This window comes from Protobothrops mucrosquamatus, unplaced genomic scaffold (assembly GCF_001527695.2).
Source record: "Protobothrops mucrosquamatus isolate PMUCROS unplaced genomic scaffold, P.Mucros_1.0 scaffold_206, whole genome shotgun sequence".
In the NCBI taxonomy this organism is placed as follows: Eukaryota; Metazoa; Chordata; class Lepidosauria; order Squamata; family Viperidae; genus Protobothrops; species Protobothrops mucrosquamatus.
Genome location: NW_015386282.1, coordinates 151279 through 171032, shown reverse-complemented (window position 1 = coordinate 171032; position 19754 = coordinate 151279). Strand labels below are relative to the sequence as shown.

The 19754-nt window shown below is 36.5% G+C and overlaps 1 protein-coding gene across 1 annotated transcript in view; it reads left to right on the top strand.

Annotated features, from left to right (window-relative positions):
* The window catches only part of RNGTT (RNA guanylyltransferase and 5'-phosphatase), a 122880-nt gene that overhangs the window by 30888 nt on the left and 72238 nt on the right, over window positions 1-19754 (top strand). Inside the window, exons 7-10 of the mRNA XM_015826119.1 lie at window positions 4873-4982; window positions 8241-8342; window positions 13944-14079; window positions 17437-17508. Of these exons, the coding sequence (XP_015681605.1) occupies window positions 4873-4982; window positions 8241-8342; window positions 13944-14079; window positions 17437-17508 (420 nt within the window). The remainder of the gene's footprint in view (window positions 1-4872; window positions 4983-8240; window positions 8343-13943; window positions 14080-17436; window positions 17509-19754) is intronic.

The window sequence follows — 19754 nt, the reverse complement described above, 5'->3', positions numbered from 1 at the left end:
AGAAAAATGAGGGCTAGTATGGTTGTGTATGTTACGTGTATATCCAGATTAGTCTTATAATATTCACTTGTACACATAGCCTATTGGACCTGCAGATTTCGTAGTCTTCTTCTGCTCTCTACTTGGGTTTTCTAGATAGGTGGGTCTAGAGCAGGGGTCATCAAACTTGGCCCTTTTATGACTTGTGGACTTCAACTCCCAGAATTCTTTAGCCAGGCATGCCTGGCTGAGGAATTCTGGGAGTTGAAGTCCACAAGTCATAAAAGGGCCAAGTTTGAAAACCCCTGCTCTAGAATATATGAAACAATGCAACTCTGATTAACAATCAGGAAATATTTAGGAACACAAGCAAATAAACTGTACAGTGGGATACATAAAGTTCTGATGGAATACATGGAGACTTGATGAATTCGAAGTTTCAGCTAAACTTCACTGGATTCTCCTTCTGTCTCTCTCACACATATGACCATCTGGTAACCAATGCATTTCTCAACTAGGCTATCCATATACCTGTACTAGCTAGATAGATGGAAACCACAAAGTCTTCATCCAGAACAACTGCAAGAAGGATGGGTTTTAGGACCCCTTTTATCATTTAAAGTTCTTGCTTCGTTGATTCATAAGTGTGGTAGCTGTTGATGGGATTAGGAGTTTTTTCTGTGTGCTCAGTGCCAACCCTCCAGGTTCCTTTGGTAGCAGGTTGATTCATATCTTTCTCTTGAAATGTTTTGGCTTTTGTCCTCTCTGCATCAATGCCACCTCTATTTTTAGATGATGGCAACTTCAAGTTCGTTTTACATTTTTACACAATCCAGTCTCAGGTGGGACTTTATGCCTATTCTGGTGGGAGATACAGTTTGTTTGTTGTTCTTTGTGGGAGATGCTTCCTTAGGTTTTATTGTTGACTTTATACTTCTTGTTCATGTCAGGCTGCCCAGAGCTGTTGCGTGGCATAAATATTCTATTAATAAATAAATGATAAGTGAATGAACAAGCGTTCTAGCCATCCCTGTAATTAGTGATTGATTTTGTGATTGGTGGCTAAATGTTGAAACTGGATGATAAATAAATTGCCCAGTTTTGGCTGCTCCTGCCGGTTTTGTTTCCAAAGCACTATTCCACCAAACTTGATGCATCTCAGTATTCCACTCCTATCCAACCTGTTGGGAATTCCTATCTTCCCCACATCAACAATGACCCCCCCCCCCGCCTGACTCAGCACTCCATATGCACAACTCCCCAGGACTGAAATTCAGATCCAGAGGATGATACGCACCAATCCCTGTCTCCCTGTAGGGCTGTTCTTGAAAATGCTTAGCCCCCACCTCCATAGTACTCCCCTTTTACTTGATGCTGGGAATGTGCAATTTTAGTAGTGGTATGGTGCTTTAAAACTTGAGCAAACCTGGGCAGAGCATTAACATGCTCTGTTCATTAACATGTCCTTCTGTTGCTTCCGGAGAGTTGGCTGCAGAATGAGCTATGTTTGCCCCCATTCTGTACAGCATCTACAAAGCACAGCCAACAGAACACAACTAGCTCCCGTACCACTTTGGTACGAAAAGCCTCTCCCTCCTATGGAGCTGCCCTTATGGTGACATGGCAGCATACACCTAATCCCAGTTTGAGTGGTATATGCCCAGATTCCTGGGCCAGAGATAGCCTTGCTGCTCATTTGATGAGTTGCTAGTTTCTTTTCTTTTCTTTCTTTTAATTAAGATTGGGTTTTTCCTATTTTCTGTTATTTTTCTATTAAGATTCTTTCATGATATCAGTTTTTCATCCTGAGTGATATATGCTGAAAAGAGCATGAACTCAAACAAGAATTTCTAGCTAGAGATACTGATTTCAGTTACATAACTTTGCATCCTGTTCTGTCTCAAGGCTTACTAGTCATTCCGTACCTTTACAGAAATCAATCCACAATTGTCATCAAGAGAAATCTTATTCAGAGAAACCTGCAATAAGTGATATATCTATTTGCCTTAACCATGTTTTGTGAAAAGGTTGAGTTGTAAAGTTCTTGCTAGAATTAACTGAACTAAACTAAAAATCATTTGGTTTTAGTTTAGCAAAATATGCAAACCCAGTCAGTTTTTTCTGTTTTGTGTTCATGTCTTTACCTTGGTCCTTTTATTGAGGATCAAAATGAAAGGAAATCCTCTTGAAAGTTTGCTGTTATTAGGCAAAACAGTCATTAAATCCACTTATTATTTATCATTAACTAGGCCAACGTAAACTGTTCTTTCATCACTTGGTCCTGCAAGAATCTATAGAATTATTTTCTGGTGGAATTGGTGAATTATATTATTGTTATATTAGATAATGAAAAGTGATTGAGTACAGTTGATGAAAAGTTACCTTATAACAATTGGGCATGCAACTGAGCACTTTTGCTGGTTGCCAAGACCTGGAGACTTAATTTCAAGGTAGTGCTAGGCTTTTGTATGGTTTATTTGGTTTTCACTTAGTATGTTGGGGGTTTGTAAGCCATGGTTTGTTACCTAATGTTACTCAGTTGTGATTCAACAGATAATTTGTTGAGCCCAGCCAACCTGTAGCTGTTTTTGAAAAGTGTTTGACTACTTAAAAGGTGACAGAGTTTTATCTAGTGCTTCCATTGATTTCTGAGTTTAATTACAATGTTTTATCTCGTTTAAACAAAAGACATCATAGTGGACGTGCCAGGCCTCCTGTCGTCCACTGTCTCTCTGAGTCTGCCCAAATTCATGCCCATTGCATTGATGATTAATCTGAAGGACTTCATTTATTCAGGTTAGCAATAACTTGTTCAAGCGTGTAAGTATGCTGAATGGTAAACAGGGAGAGAGCTATCTTTGTCCTGACACACTCTGTCTCAGATTATAAAATGGCTTCCTTCCCTTATGTCTTGTAAATATTTTGACAAATTTATGATTTGGCTGCATCTTAAATCATAGTTCCTTATTTCTCCTGGCTCTGTGCTTGTTGATTAAATGCCATGCTCAGTGGCTTCATTTTTTTAATGTCTGATTTAATATGTGACAGTTTCATCTCAATGATGCCCCCCCTCAACAAGATTCATACAAGATGGAAAGTAAAATGGCTGAATAAATAGAAGCGAAGATATCTTTTCCCATTATATTTATTGAATGAATGAATGAATGAATGAATGAATGAATGAATGAATGATGAGGCTGCTCAGCTTGAACATACTTGCTCTGGTAGTGTATAATAAGTCAAAATCCAAGAAAAATAAATATAATTAAAATCCATATACCATACAGTATAAAACCCCATACAATAGTTTTATATACGTATAACATGTTCAAGGGTTAAAGATGTCATTTATTAAGATTTATACTAAGTATAACTTTTGAATTTCTAGATCAAGGCTATTTGAATTAAAATATTGCTCATAGTGGATAATTCAAACTTCATGTGGATAGAGGTAGTTCTTGACTTATAACCAGCTGCTTAGAGATCGTTTTAAGTTACATCAGACCTCCCAAAATGGACTTAACTCATTCCAATGTCAAACCGCTTCCCTGTAGTCATGTGACCATATTTTGGGTAACCAGTCCACATTTATTTGGTTAGGTGACCTTGATTTATGATGTTCTGTGACAAACTAGTTACTTTTGTGGCAAACGAATGGTTATTTTTAATTTTTGGCAATGAAACCATAGCAGACAATGAGTTTGTTTAAACAATCACACAAGTCACTTAACAATCACCCTAAAAAAAGGTTGTAAAAATGGGTCCAGTCACACTTTGTGACCGTCAGAACCTAAGACCATAATTGCCAGGCTCAATTACGGTTGTAAATAAAAGACTACCTATAATTTACCCAACTCTATTTTTTTTATTATTGTCTGAAGGTGGTAAGGATGGTAATCAGTCCAGACACAAATGGGATTGAGCATTTCTGTCATTGAAGCTCAGGCTGACAGAATATCACGGCTAATTTAATTTTGAGATTAAGATGATGCCTGCTATCTTCTAATAAATTACACATTGTTTCTCTAATTCCCATTTAATTATTTCCATTATTCCAGTTCTTTTTAATTCTTCAAATTTGCATCTTTTTTTCCCTTTTGCATTTAGAAATCTCCTCAGAAAGAAATTTTCTATTACTTTGAGCAAGCAACTTTCCCTGTGTCTTTATATTTTTGCTTCTGATCCTAGACTTTCAGTTTGAGCCATAACAATTAGTAGCTATTACAGTCTTTTACCTCTCTGGTTATGTTTAATGATCATGTTATGATAGTGGCTTCTATAAATTATGCATTGGGATTTGGTAGAAGATTAGGTTTTGATTAAATCATGCATTTACCAGTGAAGGGATGGCAGACATTTATTATATTTCTTAATTTCTTTCTCTTATTCTAACTTTGTAAGCTGAGCGGCTTGGTGACCCAGAGGCGGAGCTCTCTTGCCTCACAATCAGGAGGCTGTGAGTTTGATCCTAGTTAGTAGCAGATATTTCTCTCTCTGGGCGCAAAGAGAAATATCTGCTGTGAGCTCCGTGTAGGCGTCAGGAAGGGCATCCGGCCAGTAAATGCTCAGCTCCATTCAGTCTCTGCGATTCCACCCCGATGCAAAGGATTACAGGGTCATTAAAAAAAATAATCTAAGTTTGCAAGCTGGATGGGCTCAGTTAAAGTGATGATGGATACACCTTTCATAGATCTGGGGATCAGATTAGGGCAGATCCTCATGGAGAAAATCTATGTGTTTGCTAAGCGTTAACACTGATTTGATGGCACATCATCTAATCAATTCTAAGTTTAAAATTAAATTCACTAAAAGTTGAAATATTGATCAAATTTGAAATATTCTGAGTGTTGCTGATAGTATTCTGAAATTGTTATGTTTTCTCTTACATTTTAGGGTGCTGTGTTTTTGGAAGGAATATCCGTTAAACGTGTAATTCAAGTAACAAGTCAACCAAGGTTAGGAGAAATCCAACTTAAATGCCAACAATTTTGTGGCTGGAAAGGGTATGTGAATACAATTTTTAAAATGCAGTTTGAATATTCTGTAACACATTTTCTCCATCATGGCACCAAGATGGATGTCTACTTGGTTAGGCTTGTTTTGTTTGAGGATGTTGTGAATGGTGTCAGTTGCTTGGCCAGCAGGAGGAACAGAATGAGTGGCAGCAGCAACAACAACAATGGCACAGATAGCTGGCAAAATGACAGTGGATTGAGTAAGTTGAGGCTGGTGTGCAAATGTGTTGGGCAGTGGTCTCTTCATTTCAATGGTTGTGGTGCTCAGTAGTGCAGTGGATCAGTTGCTTTGCTTCAGCTGACAAGGGGCTCAGAGTAAACTCCAGAGGACTTGGCTCTTGCCTACCTTCTTTGGAATGCTGCTATAGAGATTTTAAAGATAGACTTGGCTGGGCTGGTACAGGATGAGGAAGTGGCAGTGACTGCAAGATCCTGACTATTGGAGTCCCCAGTAGAGTTCCCTAGGCGCCAGGCAGTTTGTGGCAACAGGAACAGGAGAAGGCATAAGAGCTGTGGGTAAGCTGCTGTGTGTCTTGCAACTGCTTTCCCACTGGCTACATGGTAAAGCAACCACTTCTCTGGATTCCTTTCCAGACCAGGAAAAACTTGGGATGGAGGCCACTGGCACTTAGATTTGAGATTTTATATGGGCCAGGAGTTTTTTGCTTGGTTTTGGTTTGAGTGGTAGTTTGGTGTGGCTGGATCCTTTTTGGTTCCCTTGTGTGAGAGATGGTAGGTATTAGAGGGGGCTGTGGCCCATTCCTTTTGGGTGTGTGCATGACCTCTCCACTCCCAGGTGACAGCAAGAATGGGGTGGGGAGATGGGGTATAAGAGGAAGGATTGGGTTTGGATGATGGAAGAGTTGGATTGAAGGAATGTTGTGTGAGGCATTAGATTGTGGTCTGCTTGGGTGGAGTCTTTGAGTGTGTATACATCTGTACCCTGGGCCGGGTAAGTGATATGTTGTAGTGTTGTCCAAGTGCCTGGAGGCTAGAAGAGTCTGCATGGGGACGAACTGATTTTGGCTCAACTCTGATAAGATAGAGTAGCTTTCAATTTTTATCTCTCCAGGGTCTGATGATTTAATTCTGGATGGGGTTGCACTTCCCTGGACTGAGCTGGGGCTCCTCTTTGATTGCACAGATTTGTCTTGTGTGCTACTTGTGTCCTTCCTGGATCAGGAGACCTTGCACAGAGTCACTCATGCCTTAGTTACCTCCTAGCCGAAGTATTGCAATGTGCTTTATATGGGCTTGCCTTTGAAAAATATTTGGAAGTTGCAACTGGTTCAGAATGCAGCAGCATGCACAATTTTGGATGCCCCTAGGTTGTCCATGTTTCACCTTTATTGTGCAAGAGGAAAAGTTGGGTTTGGGGGTGATGGAAGAGTTGGATTGAAGGAATGTTGTGTGAGGCGTTAGATTGTGGTCTGCTTGGGTGGAGTCTTTGAGTGTGTATACATACATCTGTACCCCGGGCCAGGTAAGTGATGTGTTGTGGTGTTGTCAGAGTTTTCTGGGTGCAATCCAAGGTGCTAGTTAGCTTCTTTAAAGCCCAACATGGTATGACACCTGGTTATTTATTGGGTCTATTTTTAAGAATATCTGCTGTTCTCTGTAGATCAGAAAGGGTGGGCATGCTCTAGGTCCCATCCCTGAAATTTTGTCATCTAACCCTAACCTTAAAAGCATGACTTTTCCAAAGTTGCTCCTACCTTGTAGAATATCTTTCTGTGGTGATTTGACAGGCCCCACCCTTCCAGCCTTTTGGAAGGCTGTTAAAATTTGGCTTTGTATTGAGGTGCTGGGCTTTTATGGGCAGAAGGCATGGAAGGAGGGTAGTTGAGCTTGCCTTGTGCATCAAAAGGGAAACACTTCTGTTTTTGTTTATTGCTTTTATGATTGTTTTATTTATTAGTTTTTAAATAAATACAGCTAAACAAAGTGGACTTTAGCTCTCATAAATCCCTTAGTTAGCATGGGTAATATTTAAGGATTATGGAAGTTGCTTAGGCTGGACGTGGATCACTTGTGGCAATGTAACAACTCTAAGCTGATGACACACTTAACTTAGCCCCCCTCCCCCAAACTCTGCCTGCTCTTCTACATGATGCTGGTATAAAAAGCATTGCTATAGGGACAGCATTTTCACAAACTTGTACAGCATTGAAGTTGTATATTTAAAATTCCATTGATAAAACTATAATTTACTCCACTGAAATTAATTCTGAGAATTTGTCAGGAACGTTGAATCAAATGTGATTGATCCAGAAGAATCCACATTAATTTCAATGAGTGAATGAGTGTAAGAACTACAGTGTTCATATTATAAAAAGTACTAGTTAAATAAGAATGATATATAGGTTATATGTCTATTTGGATACATTTGTTTTGATTCTTGGTATATGGTGCACCGAGACCTTCATGCATACTATTAGTCACCTTCTCACTACCAATAAACATAGTACTTCAGCCAAGTTGTCTGGAAATATTTCTGAAATACTGTATATAGATAACATTATTTTTTAGACTTACTTTATTTTAACTTTATAACATTTTGCTTTCTTTATTGGCATGCCTCCTCAGAGTCTTTTGAATTAGGCTACATATAGTCCAATTGTTGCTGTCTTTGAATCTCTGAAATCTATAGCAGCCTGACACTATCTAGAATAAAATAAAATAAAACAAACAAACCCCAAACCCAATTGGCTTTTAGCTATATGTAAAGCATAAATGCCAGAAGCACTCCTCCAAAAATATTATTGTTTCTAAAATATTTATTTCTGCCATTAAAACATCTGAAAGCAAGTCATTCATTTGAAAAACAGAGGAAAGATTCAGGCTTTTTAAAGGAACTGGCAGTTCATTTTTCTACAATGGCGTGTGGTAGCTATCTAACAATTTCTAATGTCGTTCTCAACTAATTCTTGTCAATCCTTGATCCTAAACTATCAATTCCTACATTTTAATGTTATAATTGCAGTATTAAACTGATGATAAAAGGGCGTGGGGTTTAAATAGCGTGCAGTGTTCTAAATAATCTTCATAACAAAAGCTACTTTAATTTAGAAATTGTATGAAGATACAGCAATGGATTAAAGGGGGTGCGAAGAAGATTGTTTAGTCCACCTTATTAAAAATATTCCTACATTCAAACTCAGACTAAAAGTGATATTCATGAAAGATTGATTAGAAATGGTTGGTACTGGGTACTATTTAAGATCCCTTTTCGCCCCCTCTCATTAGGACTGGATTCCCTGGGGCGCAGCCTATTTCCATGGATGAACAGAATATTAAATTGTTAGAGCAGAAGCCATACAAAGTAAGTTGGAAAGCAGATGGAACTCGGTAAGTTGAAGTTCTTTGTAAATCAAAGGAGTAATTTCAGTAATTTTGATATGTTAGATTGGTACAGTTTTATATAGCCTTACAGTTTAATAAATTAGTTTATACTGAGGTTTCAAAATCTTCAGTCTGAATATTTTTAGCTTGCTTCTTACGTGTTACACCAATACTTTTCATCTTTTGTTTTAATGTGCATGTTTTGTCTTACCATGAAGGTTTTTTATTGTATAAATACTATGGTGTTTATTAAGGTCTGACGACAAATAAAATATATATTAAAATGGGATCATTTTGTTTTTAACACATACCAATGAATTATACTAATATGGGAAATGAAATGCTGCAACACCCAATTAACCTTATTCACTAATGTGATAGGGGAAGAACAACATAAGATCAGTTCGGTGCTGGTTGTTTTGGTCAGTGTGCAGGTGGGTACTTAACTAATGCCTTCAATTAACTGAAATTTAAGAGCAGAAGTACATGAAAGCTGACCTGTTAAGAAAATAAGCAGCTATAGTCAGGATGATTTAAAGAAGATTATATCCAACTGTGAATAACATAAAATATAGTGACAAAGGTTGAATATTTCATTTGTACATTTTTTCCCAATAGGGTATATCAAAAGTCAGGTCCCGTAGGCTGATCACAATATGTTTTATTCATTTTATTAATGATTTTTTTCGAGAAAATGTTACTGAATTTAGGCATGTTCAGAGGCACAATGAACGAGTAAGGAAATGCTTAGAAGAAAATGGCAATGAATTTAAACATTTAATATAATTTATATAATAAATTACCTATGGGGCCTTACTTTTGGCACCCCTTATTTAATAATAGTCTTTAAGCAGAAGTCTTGTATTCTGTATTAAAATCTGTGATTTTGATGAAACTCTAGAATAAGTAATGCTGCTTTATGTATGTAGCTTGCCTTAATCTGCTTTTCTGAAAAGTAGGATTGCCATTTGATAAATGTGCTAAGCTCCTTTCCATATTTTTTCCCCTAATTCTGAGATAGTTGAGATTCTGATATTTTGAATTGATTGCTGGAAATTTTTGATATGGTTATAGCCGTACAATTTTTTAAAGTTTGCTTTTACATTTAATAACTTGATACAAAGATAATTATTAGGGCGGCCTGAGAAACACTAAAAAAAAGTTTGTTTTATCTTGCCTGTTGGCATTAGTATTTTTTCTGATATCACATTGATAGGTGTAAATGTTTTAAAAATAGATAAATTGCTGAGTTTCCAAGTTAGCATATTTGGAATGCATCTTTTATAAATTAGGGATAGTCAACTAAAAAAATGAAACTCTGTTGTTAGAGTAGGAACAGAAATTGTTGTATGCTGCATTTTCCAAGATGACCATGGAGAAGGAGAACTTGAAGATGAACCAACATCTGGGATTGTCATTTGGGACCCAGGAAGTATACCTTCTCTGTTGTGACACATCCAGAGGTTCATTTGGGTGCTACCTTGATGATATTGTACAAGTTGTTAAAAGCCTGTCTAGTTTCCCAAGCCCTAGGATAGGATATTTGGGGCACCCTGAGTGATTGATTGATAGTCTTTGCAGATACTTAAATTAATTCTTTCTTTTTCCTATTTAAATATAAGCTGCCCAGAGTCATTTTGGAGTCAGGTGGCTTCTAAATTTAATAGTTAAGGGAGCTATAGTTTTACAAACATAACTTTGAAAGAAATAGGTTATCAACATTGAAATTATACAAGTAAGACAATTATCACAGGGAGGAGAGGTTTGTTCTCTATATGTGGTGCTCTTGGCTTTTATAATAAAAAGTATAATTAGCCCAGGTGGTTAGTGGCTTTCTCCAGTCCCTAGATACATGCCTCATTAATAATGTTTGTAGCAGATGTTTTTTCTAATGAGTAGAATTGAACGTTCAGGCCTGAATAGCATAGCAAAGGTAATGAGACACTCATCTTTAGGAGAGTAAAGCTACAGATAATTTTAAAAGGATGTTGGGAGTCTGCGAAATAAATGGTAGTTATGATGAGGCAATCCTACATTTTATGTGTAGAAATTTGCAAACTGACCAAAACCGATTATGTGAAATCCAAATGTTAGGATATTGCAATAATTTTGCTTTTGAGACTTACTTGTAATTTCCTGAAGTTATTAAAAGAGACACATAGAGGCAATGTTCCTTTAGCGTGAGGAAATTGTTTTTGTTTTGGAAAATAATTATTGCATTTTAATAAGATGTGCATAGTTGTTAGCTCTAACAAGCCAAATGTGAACATGCTAGCTCAGTCTGCTTTTCTGTGCAACATCTGTTGTTACATTTGAACCTGATTAACTTCGAACTTGCATAAATAATATTTTGATGATCGGGTTTTTTAAATTGGTTTAAGTAATTCAGCATAAAATCACAGTGGTTGCATTTCTCAAATACACAGAGATGTTTATAGGTAAAACCAGCAAATAAAACTTTTTTTTTCTCAGATAAAAAATATTGCTGGGATGTAGTAGGTAAAATAAAATATTTCTTTGAAGTGAGGTTAATGAAATTGCTTCCTGATAGTTTATAAAATTACTACATCCTTAAGTACTCATTTTTTCCTCTCTTTTTAATGCAAAAATGGGAAGAGTTAGGTTATAGGTTATGAAGATCTAATTTATACTAGAACTTAAGATAGTGCAAGGAGGCAGGGGGGATTCTGAACATGTGTTCAATACCAAAATGGAGAATATTCTTCTTCAACAAAATTCTGTCTTTGCTCCCCAAAGCAGCTAGCTTTGTTTGATCATAATCTAGAACCGATTCCTGGATTTCATTGAACACACTAATATCAACAAGGTCTGCATTTTAAGGGGAAAGGAGACACCTTGTTGTTGAAAATGTTAAACATTTGGTAATCAGATCATCCAGTAAATTGTTAGTAATTTCTGATATAATTTCTGCTCCATCTTTTATTTTATTTACTTGACTTATATTCCACTTTCCTACTTGAATGAGTACTCAGGATAGATGGTGAAAATTAAAGAGGAATCCAGAATTCAAACTATTAGAGTGTAAATTAAAATAATGCTAGGATTAATTTAAAAAAATGAAAATAAAGAATTTGATGGAAGAATTTTTTTATTTACAAATATCCTAAATGCTGAGAGAACGAAACTGCAGTGGATCCTGCAAAGAAACACATTCTGATCTTTAAAAGGAAATGCAGGCTGAAAACAAGCTGAACCTTAGTCTCAGAGTCTGGATTTTTATTAATCCAGAATACCCACATTTTGACTAGATTTTATTTTAGCTTGCTCATTATTAAACTAACACAGTGTTCCAGGGTACCAATTACTTTCTATGATGGTAAAAGGCAGGGTACTTGTACTCACAAAATGTGGCTGTCCATACGATTTCTCCTAGCAGTATCATGTGATGTTGAACAGAGTGGGAACAAGAGAGAAACCTATAGCAGGGGTCCCCAACTCCCGGTCTGTGGACCAGCACCAGGCTGCGGCATGCCAGAGACGAGGGCGCATAAACAACCGAAGCCTCATCTGCGGGATGCAGGCAGGATGTAAAACCACCCCCCTTTGGTCCACAGAAAAAACTCTCTCCACAGAACCAGTCTCTGATGCCCAAAAGGTTTGGGGGCCACTGACCTATAGGATAGAATAAACCATATTCTGGAAAAAAAGTCACAACACGCCGCGACATGTCACATGACATTGCGAGTTTGACACCCCTGCTTTATGATTTTTCTTGTATACTAGCATTTATATCTTTTTTTATTATGCCATGAATAATCAACAACTTTATGAATTTATACTTTGCTAAGGCAAAGCTATATTATCACTTTGTATGATTATGAACCCAGACTTTGATAGTCTGCTGAAAGTTTATTCATATTTTGAAATTCTCCAGTTTTTATTCACATCATTAATATGCCTTTATAAATATGTATGGTCTAGGGTTAGTGCTGTTTGTTTTTGAGGAGGATCTGAGGAAGTTTATGGACTGATTTAGAATAAAATGTGCCATGTGTACATTACAAACAAAAAAACCTGTTGCAAGCATGTAATATTTTAATAATTCTTTGCTATTCTTCTGTTAGCAGTTGGATACCACATCTTAATTGTGAAATGTACCATTTTTTAAAATAGAAAATAAATTCTTTGGAAATTATTTAAAATAATGCTAATATTTGGTTTTGATATTTTGACTGATTGTAGGTGATGAACAGCAATTTGAAGAACTTACTTTTTTAAATCATGCATCTTTAAATGTGCAATTTTTAATTATTTAACTTAGAACCTTTTATTAAAAATCATGTGTTTTATGAGACTATGTTTACTTTTATAAATTGCTAATTCCCAATTTATTTAGAAAATAAGGAAAGAGAATTGTAAACATTACTGTTTTGCAGTTATAAGCTAATGATACTATATATAGTAGATAAATGAAATATTGTTCTAGAAATCCAAAGAGAAAAATTAATATTATTTAAATAAAAAAGATGAAACATCAGTTTAGTTAATTCTGAAAATAGCTGCTGGTTTATCATACAAATACATCCAGGTAAAAATATATGTGTATTGTGGTGTCTAACAAGTTATATATATTCATACTAGATACGTAGCAAGAATAGAAAAATTACAAATCAAGTTACAAACAGGAAATTTGTACTGTATGTCAAGTTGATTTGCTATTGATGTTCTTGGCTAGTATTTAGCTCTAAAGTTCATGTCTACTATTCCTTTGGTTCAGAATAATTCATGCGTACATGCAAGTAATGACACATTTGCTTTTCTGCATTAAAGAGATTTGTTCCAACAATGTTATATATTAAGCTTATATAAATATTTTTTTTTAAATTTTATTTTGTAGCAAGCGGTAGGCAGGTCAGAACATGAAGAGTTATGCTCTAGCATTCATTGTGTTCTGGCTTGCTTAAAGAGTGTGCAAGATGTAATTTTCGGTGATCTATATCTGTTTTGCCCTAATGTAGTTTCAAATGTACAATGAACAATAAATGCTCCTAAAAATCACAGATTCAGACTTAGCTTGAGTTGAAAGTACTGTGTTTCCCTGAAAGTAAGGCCTACCCCAAAAATAAGCCCTAGTTTGGGGGCGAGACACACCCCTAAAAATCAAGCTGGGGTGGGGTATGGAGTTGCCCCACTCGCCCCGCACTTACTTACCTTGCTGCCAGACCTCTCCTCGCTGGCCCACTTCTTTTGCGGCATCTTCTGCAGCCAGGCCTCCATTTCTCAGTCACAGGTCTTTCTGGAAGGCCACTGCAGCTGGTACTCGGCTGCAGTGGCCTTCCAGAAAGGCCTGACTGCGAAATGCAGGCCTGACTGCAGCTGCAGAAGAAGTGGACTGGCACGGGCAGGGCTGTCAGTGCCTGAGGTGAATATAAAAGACATCCCCAGAAAATAAGACCTGATGCCTCTTTTGGAGAGAAAATAAATAAATAAAAATAAGACCCGATCTTATTTTCGGGGAAACATGGTAGCAGTTCCCCTTTCTGTTTGAAAGAAAGTTCGTTAAGAGGGATGAGATTCAATAACTATAGAGTGAACATTATGAAGGAAATAGGGCTTTAATTGATATTACATTCTTTTTTCCCTTAGGTATATGATGTTAATTGATGGTAAGAATGAAGTTTATATGATTGACAGAGACAACTCTGTGTTTCATGTGTCTAATTTGGAGTTTCCGTTTCGTAAAGATCCACGTGTGCATTTAGAAAATACTCTTTTGGATGGGGTAAGAGGTTTTCTTTGCAGAATCATACTTTTCTTAAATTCAGTATTGGATTTTGTAGTGATTACTGTAATGGTACTACCCTACTAGGGCAGACTCCTAGGATTCACAAAATAAATTGCTATTTACCAAATATGTGTCCTTAGGATTGGTTTCTAATATCTACACTGTAATAATATCTTTATTTTATTGTTTCTACTCCCAAGTTCCAGAGTTGGAACTCATCAGAGAACCGTTAAAAGTGAGAAATTTTAATAGAAATAGCTCCTTGTTTTTGCTGGTATCATCATTCCACAGCTGAACAAATATCACTTTATCTTAACCTAAGATTGCAATGATCTTTGGTGAAATAGCACGTAAATGCCTCAACCAATGTTGTTTTGCTTTAAAGAAATTTTTATTAAAAGTTTTACAAAAAACATACATGCACAAATTAATAAGGAGTTAAAGGAGAAAGGAAAGAAAAAAGTGCAGAAAGAGAACAGAAAAAAGAAGCTTCCATTTTGTTCTGCAGCAAGAGCACTTAGACTCAGCACTTAGACTTATATACTGCCCCATAGCCCTTTACAGCACTCTCTGAATGGTTTACAGCAGGCATGTCAAACTGCTGGCCCGCAGGCCGGATGCGTCACGCCGAAACCACGCCCACCCCATTGCCGTCACGTGACGTTGCAAGTTTGACATGCCTGGTTTACAGAGTCAGCATATTGCTCCCAACCATCTGGGTCCTCATTTTACTGACCTCAGAAGGATAGAAGGTTGAGTCAATCTTAAACTGGTCAGGATTGAACTCCTGGCAGTCAGCAGAGTTAGCCTGCAATACTGCATTCTAACCACTGTGCCATCATGGGTCCTAGTAAATACAAAATTACAAAATTAATTCTTGCTCTGTGATTACAAAGGAAAGCAAAAGAGCACTTTTTCTATGATACAGGTTTTTTTTCTAATCATCAAAATCACAAACCATGAGTGCATTTTTCCCCACTTCATGCAAGAAGTCTGCAAGGGGTTGCCAGGCAGTTATAAATGTTTTTCCCCAATCAAAAAAATTAATTTAGCCATCTCCTCATGTTCCATGCGGAATCTGGTTTAGTTGTATTTTAATCTTTAGAATCTTCTGATTTATGCATGTATGCATTTGTATCCACAATGTTTTGGCTTTTTTTACATATACACCAAACATGGTAAAATGTCCCTTTTTGCTCACATTTTCAGCCTATTTGAAGTAACTTTATAGATTCTAGAGAATTTGTCTGGTGGCAAGTACATCATTTTATAAAAATTCCACTACAAAGCAAGTTTTCTTTATGCTACAAGTTGTGATAGATCATTAGTAGTGAAATGTGTCTCTGTCATGTTAGTCACCAATGAAAAGGGCTGAAATTGGTCCTGGGCAAGAGATACTACTATATTTATTTTACTATGGAACTTTACAAAAATGCCCTGCTGTTAGAGCAACATGTATCTACAGATCATTTCTTAGCTGATTTAATTCTTGAGTATTTTAGGCATGTTTGTTCATTTTAACCTATGTTCTGCCTTTTGTCCAGGAGCTCAGGGCCATTCACATGGGGGCATTTTCCTTCATTTTGTCCCTACAGTAACACCACAGTGATGGTCATGGTGGTTATGGGGAAAGAAATGAATCACGATATATCTTTTAAAATCTTTAATCACCATCACTTTATACAGTTTCATACTTGGGTTTATTTAAACTGGCAGTAATGAGTTCCCTTACCCAACCCATAACTTTCAATCCAATGACGTGCAATATCTTTTCCAGATTTGCTGTCTCTTCCCAGGACCAATGACTTCAGTGCAGTGGGAGAGGTTTTTGTTTCAAAAGTAAAGTTTTTCTTCATCTAAACCTGGAAGATTAAAAAAGACCAAAAGAACAAATTAACAGATATTTAAGAATAAATCAGAGGGCATATTAGTCGTTGCAGCATAAGTATAAGTCTCAACAAGAGTCATAGGCTCTTAGGTTTAATATTGGTCTGAATAAAAGCTGTTTTTATTTAGTGCCTTGAAAACCACATGCACATGATTAAAATACCAAGGTGCTTGTTAAATATAATCACTTTGCAACTAAATCTATTCATTCTTCAGACTCCTTTATTGGCAGTTCGGCGCATCAGTTGAATAAACCTACACAATTCCCCCTTCCCATAGTTATTTTTTGTTTCCTTAGCAACACAATAGGGAAAACAGAAATCTTCACAGAGATTACTGTTCTCTCTTATTGTTCTCTTTCAAAGTTACAGGCACACACAGATACAGTACTCAGAACTTGAAGTATTTACTGTAGTTGAAGTAAATACAACAGACTGAAATGTAATTCAAAAGCCTACCAGAGAGTGCTTGCCTGAAAAGTGTCATTAGAGTCCAAAAAGCAATTATCCTATTCCAAATATTTTCCATGAGTCACAGTAAGCCAAATTAGGTAGTCAGCCAGTCAAGGAGTCACAAACAAGAAACAGGAACAAGAGTCATGAACTGGGAAGCCAAATGGTTGTCTCCAACAAAGACTGCAAAGATGCTATCTAAATCTGCCTGCAGACTGCTGTCTGCAATTACTCATGCCTCACCTTTTGCTTAGTGAAGAGCCTCAACAAGGACTGTTGTTCTGCTTGACTAGGTATATATCTAAACCTAGAACTTAGGTGGGGGCATTGTGCATAGTCACCTGTCTGTTCTAGTGGAACAGGAAATGTCTGTGGCTCTTCAGCCTCAATTGAATCCTAGCTTACTGATTCCTGGGGTTAACAATCCTGAAGCACAGACAGGAGCAACATAATCAGATTCAAGGTCAAAGTCAGATTCTGCATCATGGCTCATAATAGTTACTGCCTTCGGCACAATAATGTTGTAATTCCTGAATTTGATTGATTTCATGTTAATGAAAGAAAGAATCTGCTATTCAGATGAATGTACAGCTGTAGCTTTGCCTCAGAATGATTATATCTTGGTATAATCTTATGGGTTCCTAGTTTCAGTTATTTTCTGCAAGGGATTATGAACAGGAATTATAAATGGATCTGCTTTTCAAAAATTATTCCTAAAATGCTGATATTGTAAATTGTATCCTTGAATATAAAAATAAATGATAAAATTCTAAGAAAGCTGCTGCATTATACCATTTTATTCCCACTTACCTCTTTTCAGTTGCCTTCTTGATTTTGACAAAAGACAAAAATAAACCAAATCAACCATGTTGAAAACAGTGTCCAGTATGAAAGAATGTTTTAGTTAAAATCAGTTGTGGAAATCATAAACTAATCTTTAATTAAAATCAATTGTTGAACTGTTGCCAAAGTTGTTGAATGAGTATTAAAATACTGTTTTGCTTTTCTTTTTAAGGAAATGATAATTGACAAGGTAAATGGTCAAGTAGTTCCTCGGTACTTGATATATGACATAATAAAATTCAGTGTAAGTATGTTGTATTTTGATTATCCCAGTTGACTATGGAACCTGTAGGTTTAGAAGGGAGGAATGTTTTTTAATAAATATAGATAAATCAAAGAGTGCCATTGGAAAGACCAGAAGAATGCACACAATCACATCAGTCAAATGATATAAAGCATATAATAGAGTGCCATATTTGTGGAAATATAGTATGCACTTTCAAATATGTTTACAGTGGTTTGAATGATAGAACTAATCGGAGTTCTAAAGTTAGTCCATGTTTTTCTAAAAGTTCTTGAAGAATTCTGTTAAGATAAACTTTGATGTTTTTTTTAAAAAAGAAATGGGGTGATATAGAAAATTGATGAAGAACTGCAGGTGTAACTTCATTTTTAGGTAGACTATTTAGAGCTGCCCAAAGTCGTTTGCTGAGATAGGCGGCTATAGAAATCAAATCAAATCAAATCAAATCAAATCAATAAATTTAGGGAACTTGGGAAGTACAAGTAGCTTTGCCTTATTGAACTGAGAGAACAGTGGATTTTCTGAATGAACTTCCAGTTATAGATTTAGCATGCCCAGAATAGAAGGGAAGGCAAAACCTGTGTTATGTACTGAAAGTGTGCCAATTATTGCTCTCTGTTCTATTTGTTTTGTTTTGTTTTATTTTGAGCCCATTGTTGTCTCTGCCTCTCATTACTATTTTGTCAATACAGTATTCTATTTTTTAATTCAGTAAATTATTTTTTATGGATCGCTTGTTTGCTTCTTTGCTGAAACATAGTTTTTCTTATTATCAGAAAAGATTCTGATAATATTCATTCTTATTCAATAAAGCTAAGATGTTCTAGAAGTTGTTGAACTGAAGATGCAAAAGGTTGTTTGATTCAGTAAGCAAAGAAGGAAGGTCTGTGGTGCAGGCTACATTTTATTAGTATACTATCTGTGGTTGCAATCAGTAATGTTTGTGTCAAAATATTTTAGATTGCATTGAATTCAGTGGGAACCTCTAAAGCAGGCATGTCAAACTCGCGATGTCGCGCAACGTATCGTGACTTTTTCCCCATTGCTGGCAATGGGGTGGGCGCAGTTTTGGCGTGACGCATACAGCCCGTGGGCCGGCAGTTTGACATGCCTGCTCTAAAGGGACTTTACTAAACAGCATTGTGCTTCCAATTGAAGGACAAGTTCAGCCTATATGTTATCAGCAGAAGCAGAAGCAGAAGCAAGACTTTATTGGAAAAGGGCCATTAACAGCAGCCAAGCTGTAAAGATTTGTTAAAGTCAATAAACTGTCTTTATGCTAGATATAAAGGTTTAATTGCAAAAAATAAAAGGTTAATAATATTTGATTTGGCAAGAAGTAACATGGGCAGAAAGCCAGTTTGTTCTAGAGATTTAGGGCACCAAACTAGAAATTGGGAGACCGAGTTGTAGCCATGCCTTGGACACAAAGCAGCGATGTGGCTTTGAACCAGTCATTCACAGTCAGCCCTAGGAAGCAGGCAAGGGCAACCCACTTCTGAAAATGCTGCCAAGAAAACTTCAAGCACACATACGTGTTACATGCTTAAGTAAGGGCTGTCAGTACTGTCTTCTTTTTCTTTGACATTTACACAAGGTGGAGTTCTAAAACATAAACTTTTCTCATTAAACTTAAAGGCAAACTTAAGGCAACTCTGGTTCATGTGCTTTATTTAGGAGATCAGGTTAATCGATTTAAAGTGGCTTGAAAAATGAACCATTAGCTCAAGTGGAATTGCACCTAAATGACATGGCTCTTCCCTCTTTATTTAAAGACTAAGAGATTTAAGCTACTAGGAAAACAATAAGAAAGGAAACCTTTAATTCAAAAAATGTTTTGACAATACCAGAAATAAAGTTGAGTCCAGGCTAATTATTATCCTGCTGTGCTATACTAGCAAAGAGGGAAATGCTCACAGTTTCTTGTTGATAATAGACTGTTTGCTACCCTCACAAGGCAGCTTATATGAGTGGACTAAGCTGTCCTCCCCCTTGTTTTCCTAGAAGATAAAAAGTGCTATTGCTGATGATCTTTGGTTCTCTAACTGACAACAGAAAGCAGTTTTCTCTTCTTGATAATGGAAAGATGAGATTAAAAGCTAGTCAAAACAACTGATCCAAAGATTTTGGGTGTTGGGAAGTACAACTACTTTAGTAGTTCTTTAATGTTCTGAGAGGAGAAATAAAATGTACTATTCAAAATGAAGACAGTTATTTTTTTCTTAGACATGCTCTGTCTAAATGCA